Source organism: Mesoplodon mirus (genome assembly GCF_964341445.2).
Source record: "Mesoplodon mirus genome assembly, chromosome: 4".
NCBI lineage: Eukaryota > Metazoa > Chordata > Mammalia > Artiodactyla > Ziphiidae > Mesoplodon > Mesoplodon mirus.
In genome coordinates, this window is record NC_138979.1 from 175,698,190 (window position 1) to 175,717,995 (window position 19,806).

Here is a 19,806-nt window from a genome sequence, read left to right on the forward strand (position 1 = left end):
CCTGATGTGAAAACCAGGCTTTGTGTCTGCCTCCTCTAAGGCAGTAGAACAAAGTAATTAAGTGCCTGTTCTGAGGTTGGACTGCATGGGTTCAGATTCCAGCAGTACCACTTATAAACTGGGAGACACGGTTACTTAATTTCTGAGAGTTGGATGATACATGTAGAATGAGCGCTACAATACCTGTACCATGTAACGTATGTGAAAATAAATAGCAGCAGTTATTACAGTCATGAGGCTCCTGCTGCTGCTGCCTGGTTTCCCCACCATGTGTCATTCTTGGCCACGGCACTCTGGGAAAGTTCAATGTGGTAGAGAACTGGGCCACCACTCTCCTAGGACGTGGATGTCACGGTACCACACTGGAGAGAGCCCAGAACCGGAGACCAAGTCTTCCTACTAGATTTTCACTGACCTGCTACGTGACCTTGGTTGGACGAGTCTCACGACGCACCCCCCCCCCTTTTTTTTCCTGTGGGAAAATACTCATGACCTTTCTGAACCTCAGTTTCGTCTTTGGTAAAGTTAGGGCCAACCACATCCAGGACTGGCTTTAGCTCTTGTGCGCAGCATGCTGTCTTGCGTAAGACTGTGCCATCCCGCCCAGTCCCAGGAGGAAAGATGACTGTAATGGAGAGATTTCTGCAGGGAAGGAGACATGGACCTGACAAAACAGTGTTCCTCCTGTCTCTAAAGTTACATAACCCTGTGTGATGGTACTGCTGGAAAGTGGGACCGGGGGTAAAAGGCGGGTAGCATGACCTGGCCTGTGGCCTGAGCAGAATCTGTCACCTGGAATAAGAAGATGGAAAGAGAGTATCTTTGTCCTCTGCTTCCTATTTGCTCTTCAGTTTGCACTAACGAGGCTTTAGGCTAAGTTCTACTCTTTTTTTTTTTTTGCGGTACGCGGGCCTCTCACTGTTGTGGCCTCTCCCGTTGCGGAGCACAGACTCCGGATGCGCAGGCTCAGCGGCCATGGCTCACGGGCCCAGCCGCTCCGCGGCATGTGGGATCTTCCCGGACCGGGGCACGGACCCGTGTCCCCTGCATCGGCAGGCGGACTCTCAACCACTGCGCCACCAGGGAAGCCCCCTAAGTTCTACTCTTGAAGTTAAAGGGTTAAGTTGAAGGCTGAAAATGACTGAGTACTGAGAGGTACGCGGAGACGAAGCTATGCGGGGTGGTAGCTGAACGTGCAATAAGCTCAACGAGCTGGGCTTTAGCCCCCCGTCCTCCTTCCAGGTCCTACACGACCACGACTGAGTGAAAGAAGCAGAAGTGAGAGGAAGCATTGATTTGGGGGTGGGTGAAAGCGTGCGTGGAGTGGCATTTCACCCTCTCACGTGGCTCTTCACCCTCTCACGTGGCTCGGTCATGTCCCATATCCCTGACTTTGACCCGGCACCAACACAACTGATGAAAAGTAGAACCCTGTATGTGAATTAGTATCCACAGAAAAAAAAGTGGACTACCTGATCATGAAAAACTTCATGTAATTTCACGATATTGGGGTGTCCTTCACAGAGTTTCAGAGCTGTTATTTCTTTCTGAGTATTGGCTTCCAACCTGCAACATGAAACAGTTAGTCTCTACATCCCTCTTCATCAAGTTTTTGGAAGCATTGCCCCAATCCTAATTTTGTTTTTATTTACAGTATATTCAGAATGTAAGTGTCAAAGTATCAGAATGAGGCTTCCCTGAAAGTAGTGAGTCATACACCCACCAGAACAAGTAAAGCATTATTCTTGAGAAAAATGATCATTTCTGAGTCAGGAAAGAGCTAATCACATGAAGAAATGGATGCTCTACTTGCCTGACAATTTGCTAATAAGAATATACAATCATGGAGGTAATAATCAGTTACCAAAACAACTAGCTGGCTCTCAAACTACCTGTAGGTCACTAAATAATTGCAGAACAAAATATTTCAAATATACAACTAATAGGAATGGCAAAAGCTGCTGAACTCACTAAGCGAGTCTGATTAAATAACATCGCCACAAGAAAGTCTTCTCATAATAACCTGAAAAGCATATCATACTATGATTTATGTCTAAAATGGATTACTTTCTCAGAGCTAGAAGTATAATGGATCAACTGATGAGCTGAATGGCTAAAACCTTGGTTAAAATCCTTATAATATACCATTATTTTCCTTTTAAATAAAAATCTTAATTTATAGAATCCATTGACTAGGACGGATACATAAGAGAGACTGCTAGAAATGTGATACCTTTTGCTGATTATTTTGACCGCAAATGCTTGGTTACTTTTTTTGTTTATGCACTTTCGACAGATTGAAAAACTTCCTTCTCCCAATGGTTTGTCCTTCAGATCTAGGTCATAGTGTTGATAGAATGGAGAGTCCTGACAAGAAACCAACATCATTTCACTTAAGAAAATATAGTAATACACAGGGATAGATAAAATTGTTGAGTAACAGAACATTATTAATGTTAATAACTAGGAGTGGAATACATTTATAATCTCTAAAAATTCATCATTAGCTTATTTCTATCATGTATATCACTTATTTAAAATATATTACTTTCTATCGTAAGAAAGGAGCTCATTCAAATGGATGTTAATAATTCTCTAGGGCAAATCTTACTATTTCCATTTATTCATTTTTTAAAATTACGTTTTAGTCAAATGGAAAGTCTATTAAAGTTACTTGAGAGAGTCAATTAGTGTTGGTATTTAAACCATGAATATGTCATTTAATTAACCACATGGCTACACCTTCATCATTACACTCCTTGCCACATTCGTCACTCCGGGACGATCGACTCCCATGTGAAACTGAAGAGGGTCTATGACGGCTGCATTACGCTTGAAGAGAATAGAAGGAGCAACAAAGGAATAGCCCTAAAAAAAAAGAAAGATAAAAAAATAAGGATTTGCAATTTTCCAGTTTAGCACAGACTAGACTGTAATCATTTTTTTCTTCTTTGACTCTGTGCTTTCACTGCTGAGGGCGTGGGTTCGATCCCTCATCGGGGAACTAAGATCCCGCAAGCCATATGGCGAGGCCAAAAAAAAAAAAAAAAAAAAGCTCAAATATTTGTTAAGATGAATCTAAAATGCAAGGTTATTTCAAATCAATAGACTAATGCTTTTCAGAAGGAGATCACGCCATCTTCTGGTAGAACTAAACCGATTCAAAATTAAAGGCAGAAAAACACTTCCTTCTATCTCATCCCCAGTATCTGACTCATAGATATAATTCTTTTGCATTACTGACAAAAGTCTGCTTATAAACAAACACAACTAACTTCTAAAAAAAGGTACAGTTAAGGAACTAAAAAGTGATCCAAATGCTACTGGTTTTCAAACTAGATAAATAGCAAGTTTCATTCCAGTCAGTTTCTATTCAGCAATTATTTGACTCATTATATTTCCTTAGGTTAAATTTAAAACTGAGTTTTAGAAAAGGAGTCAAATCAAACGGCAGAATGATGTGCTGAACCAAAAGTGGTACAGATCTTCCTTGACTTACAATGGGGTTACAGACAGACCCACCATAAATTGAAAATATCCTAAGTTGAAAATGCATTTAACACACCTAACCTACCAGACGTCACAGCTTAGCCTGGCCTACCTTAAACGTGCTCAGAACACTTACATTAGCCTACAGATGAGTAAAATCATCTAACACAAAGCCTATTTAATAATAAAGTGTTGGATATCTCATGTCATTTACTGACTACTGTACTGAAAGTGAAAAACAATGGTTGTTTGGGTTCCGATTGGTTCTAAGTGTATTAGCTATTTACCCTCGTGATCGAGTGGCTGACTGGGAGCTGGGGCTCACTGCTGCTGCCCAGCATCGTGAGAGGATCGTACTGCACATCACCATCCCGGGAAAGATAAAAATTCTGAGTATGGTTTCCGTGGAATGCGTATCACTTTTGCACCAACATAGAGTCAAAAAATCCTAAGTTGAACCATCATAAATTGGAGACCATCTGTATAATGATGGATGATTAATCTGTTTAAGCTAGAACATTCACTAATTCGAGGAATGTTTTTTTCAACATCTGCTTTGTCCCAGCCAAGTTGCTAGCCGCTAGTGTCACCTATGTCCAGAGACAGTGTCTGGACAGTCAAATTAAACCATACTATGGGATGCTAATGGAAGTCAAGGAAGTGAAGTTATTATGCCATTTAATAGAATATTTTATCTTAAGTCTGAGAAAAGATCCTTTCCTAAGTGTAAAATCCTTTCTAAATCTTTTTTACGAGTTGAGAAACAGTTCTGATTAGTCACAGAAGATAAAGAATCAGATAACACTGTTTATGAATTAAGGAATATTTTGTATGATTAGAAGTAGTATTATATTTTCTATAAAAGAGCTTGAACAGAAGTAAAATTTCAGGTGTAAATTCAACACATATTTATTTGCAATATCTCTGTATTTAATAATTTTGAAGAGATTATACAGTCCTGTTTTTCAAGATGCCAAAAAGCTTTCACATGGGAAAATTAATCTTTTCTTTCAAAGCATACATGGCCAACAAACACATGTGGGCTCTTGGAGATTACCTGAAACAGCCTCTCGGAGCTCTGGGGCAGTGCTGCGGGAGAGTAGGTGGGGTCCATTTCTGTGAACTCTTCTGCAAAGTTACTCACATCTAATTCATCTCGGATGACTGGCTTAAAGGGCGTGGGCACTTTTTTGGCAGCTAAATCATCCCAATTTATTTTCTAAAACAGAGAAAGAAAATTGGTACAAAGTAGAAATCAACAAAGTTGAAATATATTTTTGAAAAATAACAAAGATAATGATTTTAATTAAACAACAGAGAGAAGCACATATTTTTAAAAATATTTATTTTATTTATTTATTTTTGGCCACATTGGGTCTTCGTTGCTGTGCATGGGCTTTCTCTAGTTGCAGCGAGCGGGGACTACTCTTTGTTGTGGTGCACGGGCTTCTCATTGCGGTGGCTTCTCTCGTTGCGGAGCACAGGCTCTTGGCGTGCGGGCTTCAGTAGTTGTGGCACGCAGGCTCAGTAGTTGTGGCACACGGGCTTAGGTGCTCCGTGGCATGTGGGATCTTCCCGGACCTGGGCTTGAACCCGTGTCCCTTGCACCAGCGGGCGGATTCTTAATCACTGCGCCACCAGGGAAGCGCGAGAAGCACATATTTCAAACCGATGATTTAAAAAAATATTTTTTACAAGCAGGAGCACATTTTTTGACCACAGCTTATAGCTCACCAAAGCTGTGACTGAGATGAGACTGTTCTCCACCACTGTGGAATCTCATCCTGGTCACTGGAGGGCACCAGGACACCCTAGTTCACCCTTAGGGATAACAAAGATTATTTTGTCATGAGTCCTGAGACAGGCGTTAAGCCAAACCAAACCTAAACTAAACTATAATAAAGGGCTTTAAAATGGATAGGAATATTAACTCTAAAGGAACATCCCTATTTTTCAGAGGCAGTGTTAACTAGCTTTCCTTCTGTACTTGCTTTTCCTCCTGGCCATCTGGACAAATTAGAAAATAAACAAACTCACTCTAATTCATGTATTGGTTTATGTCTATAAGTCTAAATGATACTGTGATAGTATGAACTGATGTAACCATTCTTTTCTCATTCAACTGTATTCAAGCTATTCAACACTGCCTCTTCTCTCCCCCATGGATAATCCAGGCCCCCTTTCTACCCACGTCAGTCACTGTCTGCTAAACTGCCATGTCTTATATTATTCAAATTCAACCCTCTGTTCTGTTTTCTTTATTCTCCTTCTGCCATGAAAAACAACCTCAGGTAATACTTACTGAATTGAATCCCACAGATACCCTATTAATATATTGCTCTTATAATCTAAGATGTCATCCTTGATAGTAAGATACACAATTATTTTATGTACCATTAAGAAAGAAAAAGCATTATCAATTAGAATAGTAAAATGTTGTCCACTGTAAGCTGCATACTGATTTCAGAGATGGTAAAATGTGAAACTTGTACTTCTTGGTTGATGACATTCAGTAAGTATAATCAACTAACATAAAATGTTTTTATTATGCCCTCTTGTGGAAGCAATGGAGGTAAAACATTAAATTACAGACCTTCAAAGTTTTCAGCTAAAATGGGTTTTAGAGATCATTTAGTTCATTCTCTTTATTTGATCCAGATGGAAATCGAAGCCCAGAAATCAGAACTAACCTTTTCACTTAAACATTTGGGAGGGTCAGTCTCTTGACTTTCTAGTTCGTGTTCTTTCCTAGCGTATGATTACAATACAAGCCTATGATTACAAGCGTATGATTTGTGCTTGTCTCTTGTACATACATTAAGAGAAACTTCTAGAGTAAAGGGGTAATTTAAAGAAATATACTGTTAGCAGGAGAACGTTTAGTATGGAGAAAATTGAATGCTCTTACAATCCTCTCCACCTCCACCCCATTTGGGTCTTTACAAGTAGAATTTTGGTCTTTCCTGAAGTGTCCCTGTCATTTAAAAAGTCAAGGCAATTAAATAACCTAAAATTACTATTCTAAGCTATAGAACAGAGAAATTTCTCCAGTATGAAAGCTATTTTGCAATATTCACAAGTACAGGGAACCGTGGAGAAAAAGAACCTAGGAAAATATGATTTGGGGTATTTTGCTTGAGTACGTTCTTGAATTTTACCTTATTGTTAATTTTTGAGCCGAACTTCTGAACAAGATATACGAAAGAGTTTGTTCAAATGTTAACCTTTCCAAACCATATTAATCTATGAAATGCACATGCTGAGAAATTAATTTTATTCTAAAGGTACTTCTCACTATGTTACTGAACTTCTGTAAGATGAACAGTAATGATTTTTTAAATGGTTACACCAAGAGACTGAAATAAATGTGCCCTTTTTTGAGTACATAAGTACAGAGAGAGAATTCTTATTCTCAATTACTATTTTTTTTCTATATTAAAAACACAATAAATAACAACATGAAAGCTTGCTCTGCAGCAGTTTTTTTCTTTGTTTTGGTGTGATATTTTCATTAATTTTGGTGATAATAATGTAAAAGCTCAGTCTGCAAAGTAAAAATAAAACCTTGATGGTCCCTTTTGAGCATAAATATTTAGGTCATGCTTGTTGATACGATGAAATTATTTAAAAGTCATGAGCTCAGAGTTTCAGAAATCGAGGTCATAGTATCCCAGGTTGACCATTTAGATTGAAATAACCAGCCAACTCAGTCTATTTAACTTTTTTTTCCAGTTATCTAAAATTTTGGTCATTTTTTGGACAACACTGAGCATACTAGGTTGAGCAGACGTGTTGGTGCTCTTCAGAATGGTCTTATTAGGCTTTTGCAGAGTAAGAAAAGCACTGTTTCAAGTACAAAGAAAATAAATGAATAATTCTCTCTATATTATAATATGTAACTGAGAAAGAGGCTGATTTTGAATTTTCTAAGATTTCTTCTGGGAAAAGAAGAGATGAAATCACCATCTAAAAAGTATACCACAGTGGCAGTAATAGCTCGTGAACTGAGAAATAAAAAATATAATAAAAGTCTCCTTAGTCTATATGCCTAAATCTTGAGATAACAAATGGAAATCAATACTCAGAAACTCTAACCAGTAAGTATGTAGAAAATCAAATGTTATTATAATCCTCCTCTCTCTCCCTTCAAATAGGGAGAAAAAGACCATTTAGGTCCCTACAAGTAGAATTCTGATTCTTCTTAAAGGGTCCCTGTCATTTAAAAATTGGGAGAAAATGACTCTGAAACAGCCCAAGTTCACTCATTCCACCAAGAACGCCAAGTACCCTGAAAACAGCAGGGCATATAAGACCATCTGTTCAATACGTTTCACCTGAAAAAAGAGATGTTCTTTGATTTCATCTGCATCACGTGGACCACATCCCAGTCTTTTCTTGGGATCTTTCATCAAGAGACGCTGAATTAGGTCTTTGGCTACAGCACTCATTTCTTGGGGATACGGAGGCTCGCTTTTTAATATTCTCCTGTAGGCAGATAAAACTTGCTGTTAAAAGAACCACAGGATGAAGTTATAGTGACTGTATTCTTCGCAGAAAACAAGTATGGCACAACACACTCTGAAATTGAACTATATGTGAAAAACGGAGATAAAAATATGAGATACCATAAAATCAAATTTCTCAAACTTAAGCAGAAACAAAAAGCATTGATCATTTTCCAGTATAAGTCAATCCTCATGGGAAGCTAACATCCCAAATATTTAATTAGAGAAAAAAGGCTTGGGGTTGGATTAGATCTCCTATCTATGGACTAGACTCTATGAGTAAAACTTTTACAATGGAAACAACCTTAATAAACTCAGAGAAGAGAATTCAGCACTCAGATTTGGAAGGACAAAAGAAATCCCAACTCTACCTGCCTAGCTTCTCTTGCCCTGTGTGCCAGTGAACATAAGGTGCCAGTGGGAATGGAGAGGGAAGGAAGCCCCAGAAAGGGAGAGTCAGAACCCGTTGGATGTGGCTCAACTCTTGATACCAGAGCTGGCGGCTCTTCATGGGATGAAAGCATCTGCTTATTTTCTGCGACACTAAAACAGACTGGCAAGACTTAGAAGGCAAGTGGTGCTCAAAGATGGAGTAAACGCTACTATTTATTACAGAAAGTAAAAAAATTAAGATAATCAGGTTTCTTTTTTTTTTTTTTTTTTTTTTTGCGGTATGCGGGCCTCTCACTGTTGTGGCCTCTCCCGTTGCGGAGCACAGGCTCCGGATGCGCAGGCTCAGCGGCCATGGCTCACAGGCCCAGCCGCTCCGCGGCATATGGGATCCTCCCGGACCGGGGCACGAACCCGTATCCCCTGCATCGGCAGGCGGACTCTCAACCACTGCGCCACCAGGGAGGCCCTAATCAGGTTTCTTGATGAAATATTTTTAATTATTCTAAGGTCACAGATGAAATCGATCCAATCCAAATGTACCTTTGCCCCTCTTAAAAGCCAGAGCAATAGTTTAATGAGAAAGAAATAATGGAAGAGGCTGATGGAAATTAAGAAGCTTAGCATAGTACACATGGAGATAAACAGTTTCTCAATTATTTGGTTTGCAAAAAGATCCCCTGTTGTTCATTAAAATAGTAATAACTGTTGTGGAACAAAAAATAGATAATAAGTTAATAAGAGATAGTACAGTGCAGTAAGAACAGGAATTTGGAGCCTTTTGGGATCAAGTTCAAGCACTGGCTCTGCTGCTTATTGGCTGTGTGACCTTAAAATAGTTAATTAATGCCTTTGTACCACAGTTTCCTCAACCGCTTTTTCAACCGCAGTACCTGCCTAAAATGGGTATTATGCCTCTTAAATGAGTGAAGATGTGATGTACGGTGCTTGGCACTGCCCCTGAAACGTAGCAAATGCTTGATAAATATGAGCTACTCACTGTCCTGCTCCCTCATTTAAGGCAACCACAAAGAAAACAGACAGCCTGTAGCAAGGAGCACTGAGCATCAGGGAAATGATGGTGGGATGGTAACTTCTGACTGAACATTCCAGCAGTGTTGTTCATTTCAAAGCGAATTCTACTTCTAGCACTCCATCCTGGGAAACTAAGAAAATGCTGAAAGAACAAGCCAAAAAAAAAAAAAAAAAAAGCAGCAGAACCCTCTTTTCTTTCTGATTCTTTACTGTTTTCCCATGGCTCACTGCCCGTCAGGGTTGCAGCATTAGAGAATAATCCTCTCCTGACATAAGGTGCGGGTGCCCTGTTTCTCAGGGAACAGCAAGCATAGCCTGTTCCATTTCTCCATCTTTAATGCCCTTTCTGCAGGCAAGGGTTTCTTGTGTAAAAGGACCAGGCTCTAGATTCACGGCTGCTGAACCACGTGTAGAAAGAAGCACTTTGGCTGACTACATCTGAGGGTACCGACTCTGTACCGTTACTCTTACACCTAAGTCAGTGACGTTTACTGGCAGTCTGCTCCGTACCAAGCACTGGGGGAAGGAATGGTCAGTCTTGTTGACCGTGGTGGGTTCGTGGAGAAGGAGGGCCAGCGAGAGAGCCATGAGCACCTGAAGAGAGGCACGGCCCCACTGAAATGCCCAGACTCGAAGGAGGCACAGGAGACCCCGTGCACACTTCAGGGCAGTAGTCTGGGCACACAAACAACAGCATCGGTGTGCCACCGAGGTGTGCGTGAGGTCCACATGCAAGGGAATGAGAGGTTTAGATTCGGGTGAGGCAGGGATCAGATCGGGAAGAAACTGCGTAGAAATCTACAGGAATTCCTGCTGAACACAGTGCTGATGAGGGAACGTGCAGAACAAACAGCGATGGCCCCAACCCCTCCCCTTTCCTGAGTGAGAATACCAGGGCCAGAAGCAGCGGGAGCAGACCCGCCCAGAGCATGCTGAACACCCAGCCGACGTAGAGGAGTGACAGCAGGAGCCTTGCTGGAGACTCACGGAAGGACCACTGCTGTTGTCATATAAGCAGAGTGAGACAGGGTTTCCTTAGCGAAGTGGAGAGGCTCTGAAGCCCAGGAAGAGGACCAGAAACTGGGGATGGGGTGGTAAGGAGACAGTAGGCTCAACCCTTTCCTCCACCGGAAGATGATCCCGGATTTACCTTCTTCTTATACTGTTTCCTTGAAACGCACCGGGTCAAGATGGATGTGAAGTGTCAGGTGTGCGGTTATTCTGAAGTTACCCCTGAGAAGTGAACCGCACTTGGCCAGACAGGTGTGAACAGGCACGTAGGTCCTGGGGGTTGTCTTGTCCAGGACTATTTAAAACATATTCACGAGCCTCTGTGTGTTCTCTCTTATTCCCAAGGGTGTCCTCGTGGGGACTTGGAAGCTGTGTTCGCGGGAGTTAGAAGACAGACTTCCTGCGCTGAGTTTCCTCTGCTGGGTGGTCCATGCCCTCCCACTAGGTCCCATCACTAATGGCTGAGTGTGTCCCTTCTGGGCTGGGAAATCAGGCCTAGGTGGTTGGAAGGACCTCTGATGAGATGTGTTTGATGTTGTCATGCCGATACACTATGCTTCCTGACCTGTATCCTTCCAGAAAGCTAAGTAAAACTGGTGCCAGATTCCAGCCTATTGTGCCCTGTGAATATGAATGTCAGTCTGAGGGCCACCCCACCGTGGCTGTGCAGAGTGGGCGCTGAGAAATGCGGGTGCAGGTGGAGGATTTCTGTGGGATGCCCACTTGTAACAATACCAGGGCATCTTGCAACAAGGGCTGGGAGACATTTCTTGGGTGTTGGCTGCCACTTTACCTCTTCCAATGTGCTTGATTTCTGAACTGGTAATAACCCAGAGCTATTTTTTCTTGCTTCCAAATGAATCTTAGAGCCCTCTGTAAAATCAGAACAAGCTCTGAATTAACATATCACGTTGAACACTTCACGTGTATATTGTCATTCAATCCATACAAAAATCCTATCAGAAGGCTATTATTATCCCTGTCTTACAGAAGAGGAAAGATTCCTTTCAAAAAAAACCAAGAAATATACATATGAATTAAAATTTCAACCAGATATTTTAGAACCTGGATAATATTAATATTTATTTGCAAGAATTAGTGATAACACAGCTAAGAAAATTTTGAAAAAGAAAATAACTGGGGAGAATTTGCCTAACTACATAGTAAAATGTATTATAAAACAAAACTGTGAAAGTGAAGTGGTAGTCAAATAAATTAACAGCCATATCAAGTGAATAGAAGAGACAACTTGAAAAATAACCAGGCATATACAAAAACTTACATTGTTTTTAAAAAGTGACCAGCCAACATAGGAAAGACCGCATTGTTTGACAAATGTGTTGGGTAAACCAGCTATGTGGGAAAGAAACAAACAAGGCAAGACCCTTGCCTTATACCATAAGCCCAAATAAACTCTGAATGGATTGAGGAAGTACATGTAAAATGCAAAATGAAATAAAATTAAAATCTATAATAATATATAAATGAAAATAAAATTTCTTCCTATTCATGGATGGAAGTTTCTGAAAACCCCCGTGGTAAAAAATGCACAACTGATTAGCTTAAGAATTTATGGAGTAAAGGGTGAGGCCATCAAGATTAAAATTAAACCTATGATGGAGACAGAGGTAGGTAGGTACGAAATAGTCAAGGATGGTAAAATATTCACGGTAGAATCATGGCAGCGAGTATGTAGGTGTCCACCGTAACAAATATTTGCAACTTTTCATAATAAAATGTGGCGGAAAGAGTGAACCTACGAAACTTGGCATCTGTGTTTTGTATGTTCACTAAAACATAACAACAAAGAACTGTCCCAATAAAAAGTTATCAGTGACCTTTAGGACAGTGGTTTATGCTCACCTCATCCCTCCACATCACCCACCCACATCACCTACATCCTACAAAATTGCCGTTTCCCCCACTCTTTAACCTTTTCCTTTATTTTTCTTCACGGAATTTATAGACTACTATATATTTATTTGTCTATTATTTATCTCTCCCAACTAAAATGTAAGCTCAATGGAAGTAGGGATTCTTTTTTTTTTTTTAAAGCAGTCTTGTTCACTGCTTTATTCCCTGGGGCCTAGAACACTGCTTTAGCCTAGAGCAAGTCCTCAACAAATATTTACTAAATCAATACATGTCTAATTGTTCTCCATTTACTATATGAGGAGCTTTCCTCCTCAGTTTCCACAGATGCCTGCAGATAACTTTTTCACTTTTTTGCAGATAGCAAAAGATGAGTTAATTATTTCTATTTTTCCTCCATTTATAAGTTCACAATCTTCCCCATTTCATTGTGCTCTCACTTCCTGGTTCCCCAGTGGTCCCCAAATCACAGAATCACATACGTGCCTGCCTGAGTTAGAAAGATTTTTCACTGAACTACTGACTCTTAATTTTTGTGCAACACAAGGGGGATAGTAAAGCATATCATGGTGTTATCTACTCAGTGGTATACTATACAGCCATTACAAAAGTATGTTTATGAAGAGTTTGTAATTAGAGAATGCTTATAAATTTACACAAAAACTGCAAAATATAAAGTTAATTTCTAGGGCTTCCCTGGTGGCGCAGTGGTTGAGAGTCCACCTGCCGATGCAGGGGACGCGGGTTCATGCCCCGGTCCGGGAAGATCCCACATGCCACGGAGCGGCTGGGCCCGTGAGCCATGGCCGCTGAGCCTGCGCGTCCGGAGCCTGTGCTCCACAACGGGAGAGGCCACAACAGTGAGAGGCCCGCGTACTGCAATAAATAAATAAATAAATAAATAAATAAATAAATAAATAAATAGAAATAAAGTTAATTTCTAGTATGAGCTCAACATGATTCACGTGAAGAAGACTAATGGGAAATAGTAGCAGTGTTCACCTCTGGGTGTTATTACTGCTGTTTTCCTCCTATGCATGCTTTAAACTATAGTGAACATTACTTTTAAGAATAGGAATGATAAAATGAACTTCATTTACAAGATCACGGACCCACTGAGAGCACTACCCAGACTGGCGAGGACTCCAGGGAGTCTGCAGGCCCCTGTGCTTGTTTCCCCACCATCTGAAAGGCATTTCCTTCTACCCTCCGCCTTTGCAAACCTCATTGGCGCTGTCAGCCCAGCCCATGCTATCTCTCCATCAGGAGGGCGTCCCTGACGCTCCCAAACCCAAGGGACTGTGCCGCCTCTGTACTTCCACAGCATTCATCTCACCACTCAAACATGTGTCAACACTCCCTCTTATGATGAACTGTCATCTATTTATTCCGTATCTTCCCAAACAGTATGTAAGTTTTCTTAGGGCAAGAACTATGTGCTTCTATTTCTCTTCCTCCTAGGAGTTAAAAATCACTCAGCAAATACTTAAGTGATTAATGAAATCAATCCCTCTGTTGTCTCTGGACCAGTCCTTCCCAATCCTTTACCTGAAATAAGCATCTGCCCCACCAGCAAACAGCCACACAGAACCAAGTGTTACCCAGGAAAGAGCATGAAGCAACTTTCCAGTCATGCTGCACTTGACTCCAGTCCCACCTCCCTGTAGCTCTGAGTCTTTAGGTAACTGAAGCTTAGCTTCCTTGTCTGTAGGACAGCCCATGCTGCTACTTCATTTTCAGGGTTGTAAGGATTCAAGGCCATGATGTGGGTGACTTTGGGCACAGAGGTTGGCACACAGCGGGGCCCTTAGCCTGGCTACTCCACAGGAGCGCCCCTTCTCTGAGCCTCAAGACTGGCTGCCCAGAGAGGACGGTCCCATGCGGTCACTTCCCTCTGCATGTCACTGAGCCCTTTCTTGATCCAGATCCACCTAACCTGTGCTTCCTGAGGCCACATCCACTGGGTGATTAAGAATAATGAGATGAGATTCTTTGGCTGGTACCCTTGCTGGCTTTTGCGGAGGTCTCGTCCAGTAATTCCTGGGAGTCCCCAGGGCATGTCTTCTGTGAGCTATGAGTACTCCTCTTCGCTCTCTCCTACAGCATCTCGTTTAGTCTTTCCCCCAGGTCCCTAACAAGACCTCCATCCCCCACTGCCTGAGAAGCCACCTGACAGGTCCCACTCCTGCTGCTGCTTCTGGAGCTGGGGAGAAAATACCTGTTTCTCATGAGATTAGAGGAACCAAAGATGTGTGCGTGATCTTGTAAAGATTTGGGCTAAATTCCTTTTCTTTTCAACTTATAGCATCTCCTCCCTAAAAGCGACAGATGAAACCTAGAATTGTCCTTCCTCGCTCAATGGCTAAGGCCTCTGTGAACCCAGCTGGTCTGCCTGGGCTCCTCTCTCTTTGACGCCCGCACAGTCAGATTACTGATGGGTCTACTAGACCAGTTTATCAGACGTGCCTGAACGCGTCTTAATCTCAGAGGTGGGCCCGGCTTAGGCTAAAGCTGGGATCCCATTTCACTCACCAGGGCTTTACCGGCAGACCTCTTCCCAGGCCCTCCTCCTTACTACACCCTGTTCTGTGGCCCAGACGATGCTCTCCAAGCTGGTACTTCTCCACCCCCTCCATTATCTGTGTTAGAGTGCCCCTCCTAACAGGGCAAGATGACAGGGATAGGAGAGGGCCTTGGGGGTTCCTGCGGACCAAGTGGCTGCATGTGACAACAAACTAAGGCTGTGTTGGGGGCCAAGAGCAGAGTGGAGCACACGGAATTTCAAAGAGATTGCTGAACAGAAAGGAGCCCAGGCAGAGAACAAGAGCCAGAGTACAGAGCCAAGATGCTCATCCAAAAGGATGGGGCTCTTCCGGGAGGCCCTGGAGAACCACGGCACGTAAGGAACAGCAGATCACGCCGCAAACCAAAATAGATGGCGGATTTGTGAAGGCAGAGGCTAACTCTTCTTTCCACGGCCTTTTCCAGTAGCTGTGAGGCTGACCTTTGAGGCTCCAGGTGGATGGGAGCAGTGGAGAACCGGCTGGGGCGGAAATCAGAGGTGGCAGCGAAGCAGGAGGTGGAGGGGAAGCTCAGGAAATGGCAACCACTCTGATGGCGTCTCTGAGGGGCCCTCTCCACAGCGGGAATGATTAGCCCTATGTTTTATGAAGGGCTCCAAACCCTCTCCCCACCCAGGGAGTGCTTCAGAGGCAAATTAGTAATTCAGTACCATTTGGCCCTCCCCCACCACGTGTTATGCAAGGGAAGCAGGAGGGAAAAGATCCGAAGGATGATAAGAGGGAAGATGGAAAGCTGAGGATTATGATGCCAAGGGAAGGGTCATTTTCACCCTGCTCCTCTCCCATCACTGGACTCCGGTCTGAAGCTGCTGTAATTGCATCCTGTTAAATTACAGGTAGAGGAATAGCTCTTGTGACAAACATTAATAGATTTGGGGTAACGAGTCAAAAAACACCTGGGAAATATAGATACTGCTATTGGATACAAAAATACCTAGAGAGAAGAAAAGAAAAAAACAAATTGCATATGGGGAATTAAGAAGGCTTTATAAAATATGCTGACAAAAAGATTTCATCATAAAGACCTAAGAAGAATAAGAAAGCCAAGGAAAAATATAAATTTGATCTCTTCTTAGCGTAAGAAATAATGATACTTGTTGTTATTCTATATATAACTGAAAGCAAGACATCAATAAACAGAAAATGTAAAAGGATACAAATGGGCTAATTCAATATGTTACTGAATAATTAACATGGATAAAACAGAAAAGTACAACAGAATTACTGTTTTTTGATTTTGCATTTAGAAGACTAAATTAGCACATCACACAAAATCAATGTTTTAAAATAATTACTTAAAGAGAAACACTCGTTGCGAGGACAAATAAATTCTTACCTAAACCAGGGGCCAGCAAACTTTTTTGTAAAAGGCCCATGGTAGGCAGATTTCTAAGCTGCCCAATGATCACTGTCTCCTTGTATTCACAGCCTCGTGTTGCCTGGACCTAGTGACTTTCTTATAACCAATATTATTCAGCAAAGATGAGAGAATGCCACTTTCATGATTAGGTTACAAAACATTCCATCTTCCTAGAAGACTCTCTCTATTGCTTTCCCAGCTTGCATGCTTCGATGAAGAAGCTGCCATGTTGGAAAGGCCCACACAGCAAGGAAGTGAGGGTGGTTGGTCTTCAGCCAACAGCCAGCAAGGAAATGAGGCTCTCAGTCCAACAACCCAGAGGAACTGAATCCTGCCAACAACCACATGCACTTCGAAGCATATCCTTTCCCAGTTGATCCTTGAGATACTGAAAGCCCAGCCAACACCTTGATTGCAGCCTGTGAGTGACCTTGAAGGGGAGGACTTAGCTAAGCTGTGCCCAGATTCCTGATCTACAGGAACGCTGAGATAATAAATGTATGTTGTCTTAGGCCACTAAGTTTTGAGCTCGTTTGTTACTGAGCAATGGATAATGGGTAACTAATACAAGGCCAGACAATACATTCTTCAGGCTTTGGAAGCTATATGGTCTCTGGGGCAACTACTCAATTCTGCTGCTGCAGCATGAAAGCAGCCAGACATGATACGTAAATGGATGAGTACTCTGTGTTCTAATAAAACTTAACTGATGGACACCGAAATTTAAATTTCATCTAATTTTCACAGGTCACAAAATATTGTTCACCTTTTGAGTTTTTCAACCACTTAAGAACGCGAAAACCATTCTTAGCTCACAGGCTACACAAAAACAGGCAGCAGAATGGATTTGGCCTGCAGGCCATAGTTTGCCAACCCCCTACCTAAACAACACCTACAGCTCTGTTTAAACCATTATTTTTATAACACTTAGACTTGAATTTATATAACATTATGCTTAGGACAGCACTATGAAACACATTAGTAAAGTATACTTTATTGATGGATAATGAAATACCAAATAAACATCTCTTGGCAAGTATTTTGTAAATTTCCAAGGCAGAGAAAGTGAGACAGAGACAACCCTGCCGGAGGTGATGGAGGAGCTGCAATCAGAACCTCTACGTCCTGATGCCCAGGTGAGGGTAAATCTAATTATCCTGGTTTACACAGCCTCAGGCAAGAAAAAGCTTCCTTCTTGAAGGGGAGGCAGACAAACTGCTAGCAATACCAGTGGCTGAGGGGACACCTTCCTGTGTGGCAGTAACGCATACCCTGAAAGAGGAAGCTCTAGACAGAGGCAGTAAAAGCTAGTGGGAAACATACGTGTACGAAAAGCACATGCTACATACATGAAATAAATATAAGAAAGAGACTCACAGAAAAGCTAAGGAGCTATCATTCACATCTATAATGTTGACAATTTGATGCTTGTTCAGAAAGGTGCCGAGGAATGACGAATCTAGAAATCATTTCACATGAACAGTTAAGAGAACTAGAAAGGTTTACCCTAGATAAAACTATCTTCAGACACCTAAAGCAATGTCTGGAAGAAACCACAGAACCACTCTGTTCTTTAGAGGACAGGACCAGGACCAGGACCAGAACTGACATGCAGAGGTTAGAGGAAACTAATTCTAGCTTATTTTACGGGAGGAGAAATTCTGATGGAAGGGGCTTCCTTGAAAATACCTTACTCAACAGTGTTATCTGTTTACTGATGGCACTCTGACAGAAAGGAGAGAACCGTCAGGGACACTGATAAAGGGATTCTTACACCATGGAGAAAGTTCTCGTCTCATCCTAAATTCTTATCATATTTAAAAATTTGATAACCAGAGAAAACTTATTTGTCCTGATTTTAGGCTACCTGTAGACAACAACAGGCAAACAGATAACTTCGATAATATATTATTCTGATGCATCTCAAATAAACTCTATAGAAAGTATGCAGAGTTCAGGGGAGATCACAATAATTAAGGAATGGAAGAATTCAATGATCAGAAAAAGCCCTGGTTATTTAAGGCATTTGGGGACAAGGTAACGATACATTTATCTGAATGGTGCATATTTTATAAAGAACAGACTATAAGGGATTTTACACCAGGAAAGACAATCAGAATGCTTATCTTGAAAGGCAAAAGTAATGTGGGATAATTCAGCTATTACACTGTTAGTAAATTTCAAGAAAACAAAACAAAACAAAAAAACCATGGAATCACAGGTTGACACCAAGCTTTAAACAAAATTATTAACAACATGACAAAGTGAATAATTAATTGATTAAAGGGAAAGAATCCTATTTAAATTCTTGAGAAATCTGCTCTAGTTTTAAGACTTTAGACAATCTGATTCAGGCTCTCTTTCTCTTGCTAAAACCAGAATGCCGACTAATTTATCTAAAGGCAATAAAAGCAATTTAAATTTGATCATCTTTTGGTTCAGAATTTTCCTGCCATTATGATCAGCAATATACCGTCTCTCTACAGGCAGACCTATGGTGGAATGGAAAACTGTAAAAAGAAGATTGCTTGTGTATGTGGAATCAGAAAGAGGGAATTAGTCAGAGGAGCCACTATTTAATGGTGTCAGGCTAAGTCTGCCCTTTCATTTGTCACCGTGACAGGTGTGACCCTGCAAGGGGACCCGAATTCTCAAGACTATGGGCAAGGTTTCCTACAATTCTGAGGCATTTTCAAACTGTCAAAATGCAAATTTTAAATAAGCAAAGTCATGTTTAGAATTTTAATAATAGGCATGATTTAAATTTGATTTTAACAAGAAATATGTCTGATCACTGAGCTTCAAAATTAAATAAGCTGTAATAGTGGGAAATTATTTACTTCCTAATATGTCCTGTAAAAGGTACATTCTAAAAAAATTTAGCAGTTTTATTGAAGTAAAATTGATGTATTATACAATAAACTCACCATATAAAGTGTACAACTGGATAAATTCTGACATATATATATATACACCTGTGAATCCATCCCCACAATCAAGATAATGGACATACCCAATGCCCTCCAAAGTTCCACTGTGTCCCTTTGTCATCTTTCCTGCCCTCCCCCCAATCAACTGTCCCTCAATCAATTCCCACACTTGAGCCAGTTTATATACCCACAACCTCTTGAATAAAGGGGATGGTGGGTCACCTTGAGGAAGGACCCTGAGAATTTGTACTGTTAAATCTTCCTCCCAGCCTTCCCCAAAGGGACCCATGGCCTTTTACCAGAGTAACTGTACACTGGGGAAAGGAAATCATCAGACCTTTCGGGGACTACTGGTCACTGGTTCTGAATGGACACTAATTCCAGGAGACCCAAAACATTACTGTGGCCCATCAGCCAGAGTAGGGGCTTATGGAGGTCCAGTAATTAATGGAGTTTTAGCTCAGGTCCATCTCACAGTGGATTCGGTGGGTCCCTGACCCCATCCTGTGGTTACTGTCCCAGGTCAAGAATGCATAATTGGAACAGAGATACCTGGCGGCTGGCAGAATCCCCACACTGGTTCCCTGACCTGTGGAGTGTGGGCAATTCTGGTGGGAAAGGCCAAGTGGAAG

General features: G+C 41.5%; 1 protein-coding gene across 2 annotated transcripts in view; it reads right to left on the reverse strand.

The window, feature by feature from the left end:
• RPS6KA5 (ribosomal protein S6 kinase A5) overlaps positions 1-19,806 on the reverse strand; it is a 189,266-nt gene that overhangs the window by 16,535 nt on the left and 152,925 nt on the right. For both annotated transcript variants that reach the window (XM_082617202.1, XM_082617201.1), the window contains 5 exons: positions 7,824-7,974; positions 4,547-4,708; positions 2,743-2,868; positions 2,234-2,367; positions 1,473-1,566 (listed from right to left, as the gene is read on the reverse strand). In XM_082617202.1, the coding sequence (XP_082473328.1) occupies positions 1,473-1,566; positions 2,234-2,367; positions 2,743-2,868; positions 4,547-4,708; positions 7,824-7,974 (667 nt within the window). The remainder of the gene's footprint in view (positions 1-1,472; positions 1,567-2,233; positions 2,368-2,742; positions 2,869-4,546; positions 4,709-7,823; positions 7,975-19,806) is intronic.